We start from the raw sequence: 3249 nt of genomic DNA on the forward strand, positions 1-3249 counted from the left end.
GATAATTTATAAATTACAATGTACAAAGTTTAAATTGCATGTAATTTTACTTATGAAACAGAAATAATAGTCTATTAAAAAAAGAGAAAATAATAATGGTCTTGTATTGTGACAAATAAATACAAGACCCTTGAAAAGAATAATAGTAGCTAAAAGAATAATAAAAAAAAAAGATTTATTTGTGTGTCTGTTTTAGCCTCCTAGCTAGGAATGAAGAAAAAAGATGTTAATTATACATAGAACTAGGGTTGGTCAGATAGACACAAAAGGAAAGACAAGAGTATGGGCAAGTCTCTATATTTCAACAAGGCCATCTTGTGTGTATGTGGATGATAAGAGGAGAGTAAAAGAAGAGGTGGGCAAACTTTGTTTTGATGTTAGATTTTTGGCCAACATTTTAAAGTTGTTTTTCCTTTGCTTTTACAATAGACAAAAGGGATTATTTAGAATCTTGGGAATAAAACAAAGCTACATGTTTTTTTTATCTCTCACACACACATTACATTTAATCTAAGCCCTCTTATCTCAACCTTTTCTTTTCACTCTCTCTCACTCTCAAATCTATATCCCTTATATTTTCTCCATAGTCCTCCATAAAAAAATGGAAGGAGATGAAGCTGAAACATCAGCAAGCCATGAAAAGAAGATAATATCAAGAAAGTTTAAAAGTATATGTGTATTTTGTGGGAGTAGAGCTGGTTATAATTCTTCATTTACTCATGCTGCTCTGCAACTTGGTAAACTCATGGTAATTCCATTCTTATTGCAAACACACACATGAAAGACTTCTATTCTGAATGTTTTGGCTGTTTGCCTAGTAGCACACATTATACGTCATGAAATACTGCGTTTATATATGTAGAAGTCATGCATGTGAAGAAACAGATATAATTTGTTATAAAAAAACAGGTTGAGAAAAAGATTAATTTGGTTTATGGTGGAGGAAGCATTGGCTTGATGGGATTAATTTCTGAAACTGTGTACAGCGGTGGCTGCCATGTCCTTGGGTATGTAAATTACACAACAAACATGTTATTTTTGGTATTTCAAGTACAGTCACAAACATTTTTGAATAAAAAGTACACATTAGAAAATTTGACAATATTTCTGATACTTTCCTATCCTATTTTACAGAGTGATACCTAAAGCTCTAGTGGCAGATGAGGTACATTTTTTTTTATTTTTTTCCGTAAATAATGTTAAAATTTCAATAATATAGAAGATATTTAAGACTGAAGCACCAACTGTTGTTAATGCAGATATCAGGAAAAACAATTGGAGATGTTAAGATAGTGGCAGATATGCATCAAAGAAAGTCTGAGATGTCAAAACAGGCTGATGCTTTCATAGCACTTCCTGGTACTTTCTACTGATGTGCAAGTTATAGATTCAATACCATTTCTATCACAACATATATAATACACTTGCATGTATATGGGTCCGAAATCAGATTGGGTTCTTGACGGATGATTTATGCATGTGATTGCACAAATATAACTAATACAAAACTGAATAATGAAATATTTATGTTTTTAGGAGGATATGGAACCATGGAAGAATTGTTGGAGGTGATTACATGGTCTCAACTAGGTATCCATGAAAAACCAGTAAGAATAAGCCTCCTTCTTTTATTCTTTTAGGTATATAAAATAGTCATGTTTATGAGTATTATGTAGAACTGATTAACTGCCAGTTCTTTTGATGTTAGATTAAACTAACCTATATGCATAATTTACATATAGGTGGGGTTGCTAAATGTAGATGGATATTATGATAGCCTACTTGCCTTGTTTGACAAAGGAGTTGAAGATGGTTTCATAGATGATTCAGCCAGGAATATTGTGCTCTCAGCCAATAATCCCCAAGAATTGATCAAGAAAATGGAGGTTTGTTCATTAAAAGTTTAAAACTGAAAAATACAGTTAGATTTGATAATATTTTTTATAATATATAATTTTTAGTCAAAAAAATTTTAACTTCACGGAAGAGTTAATTTAGTAGGGAAGGAGTAATTACATACGTGATTATTGTTGGCAAAAAATTCTTTTTTAAGTGAACCAAATAGATATTTTGAATTAGGTGGACATGTGTGGGTCGATGAATTATTGGAGGATGTGATAATACTCCTGAGTTTGAGAAAAGTAAGAAGGGGAATAATGATTTGTACTTTTGTACACAAGTGCTGAATAAAGACTGTTTATTATGGCCTATGGGTGCCTCTGTGTGCAGAAATATGTTGCAGTGCATGAGATTGTTGCTTCAAGACAAAGTTGGCAAGTGGACCAATCATCAGACTCTACCACAAGTGGGGAACTTGTTTAGTTATCTTAATCACAGCACTCTTTAAAAATGTGTATATATATAAATACAGTACATCTTATGTCATGATTCACTTCCACTTTAATCAACTAGGAAAAGACAATCTCTCTTTCAATCTCAAGTGGGGAGATCCTAGATCCCCCATTTCATTATTATGTACCTACATAGTTGTACAAATACTGAATTTAATTTTATTACAAGTCCTTTCTCTTTATTGTCCGTTGAGCATATCATATCTTAATTAACTATCGAGAAATGGATCAAAATTTTATTTCTGAGTGTTAAATGGTCGAAAATATTACTTTTAAAAATAATGATCAAATGCCACTTCATAACAGTATTTTGTCTAATGTTTTGCATTTTTTTCAAAAATTAAAAGGGTAAATCGTGTAGCGTTTTAACATTTTATTTTATAATATGCAAAATGTTAGGTGAAGTACCGGTAAATCATATGCGTTTTGGAATTAAAACGCTACTTCATCTAAAATTTTGTACATATAAAAAAAACTAAAGTGCCAAAAAGCTAGACGATATAGCGTTTTGGACTTTTTACATCAACGTTATACGATTTACCTTTTTCAAGTGATGTTTAGGGTCATTATTTTCAGAACTGACACCTTGGACCATTTTTAACCAGAAAATGATATTTATAGCCACCGCCCTTAGATATCAGCATAAAAAGTAAGTTTTGAAAAACTTAAACGCAAATTAGACTTACGTATACATGACAGAAAGGCACACATGTAAAGTATATTTAAAAAAAAATAGCTGATAAGTTTTTAAAAGTATACACAGTGATATAATTCAAATGTCTAGGATTTATTTGTTATCATTTTCTCTAAAATAAACCATCATTTGTAAAATATATTAGTTATGTAATTTTTCCTATAAGGTTGTATGTACAATAGAAAAATATAGAATGATGTATGT

General features: G+C 30.8%; 1 protein-coding gene across 2 annotated transcripts; it reads left to right on the plus strand.

The window, feature by feature from the left end:
* The first annotated feature begins 379 nt into the window (after positions 1–379).
* Positions 380–2509, plus strand: LOC141661662 (cytokinin riboside 5'-monophosphate phosphoribohydrolase LOG1-like). Of its 2 annotated transcripts, none has more exons than XM_074468680.1 (7): positions 380–748; positions 910–1007; positions 1135–1165; positions 1260–1359; positions 1537–1607; positions 1743–1886; positions 2080–2509. In XM_074468680.1, exons 1-7 carry the CDS (start codon positions 602–604, stop codon positions 2116–2118), a joined length of 630 nt encoding a protein of 209 aa, XP_074324781.1. In that variant the 5' UTR covers positions 380–601; the 3' UTR covers positions 2119–2509. The 2 variants fall into 2 exon arrangements, with proteins under 2 accessions (XP_074324781.1, XP_074324775.1); XM_074468674.1 differs by having other exon boundaries at positions 392–748; positions 2230–2509.
* Positions 2510–3249: the final 740 nt, after the last annotated feature.

This window comes from Apium graveolens, chromosome 1, assembly GCF_009905375.1.
Source record: "Apium graveolens cultivar Ventura chromosome 1, ASM990537v1, whole genome shotgun sequence".
NCBI lineage: Eukaryota > Viridiplantae > Streptophyta > Magnoliopsida > Apiales > Apiaceae > Apium > Apium graveolens.

Coding starts and splice junctions, on each gene's coding strand:
- LOC141661662 (XM_074468674.1), top strand. CDS start 602: ATGGAAGGAGATGAAGCTGAAACATCAGCAAGCCATGAAAAGAAGATA. Junction 749..909: donor TGCAACTTGGTAAACTCATG/GTAATTCCATTC, acceptor ATAAAAAAACAG/GTTGAGAAAAAGATTAATTT. Junction 1,008..1,134: donor GGTGGCTGCCATGTCCTTGG/GTATGTAAATTA, acceptor CCTATTTTACAG/AGTGATACCTAAAGCTCTAG.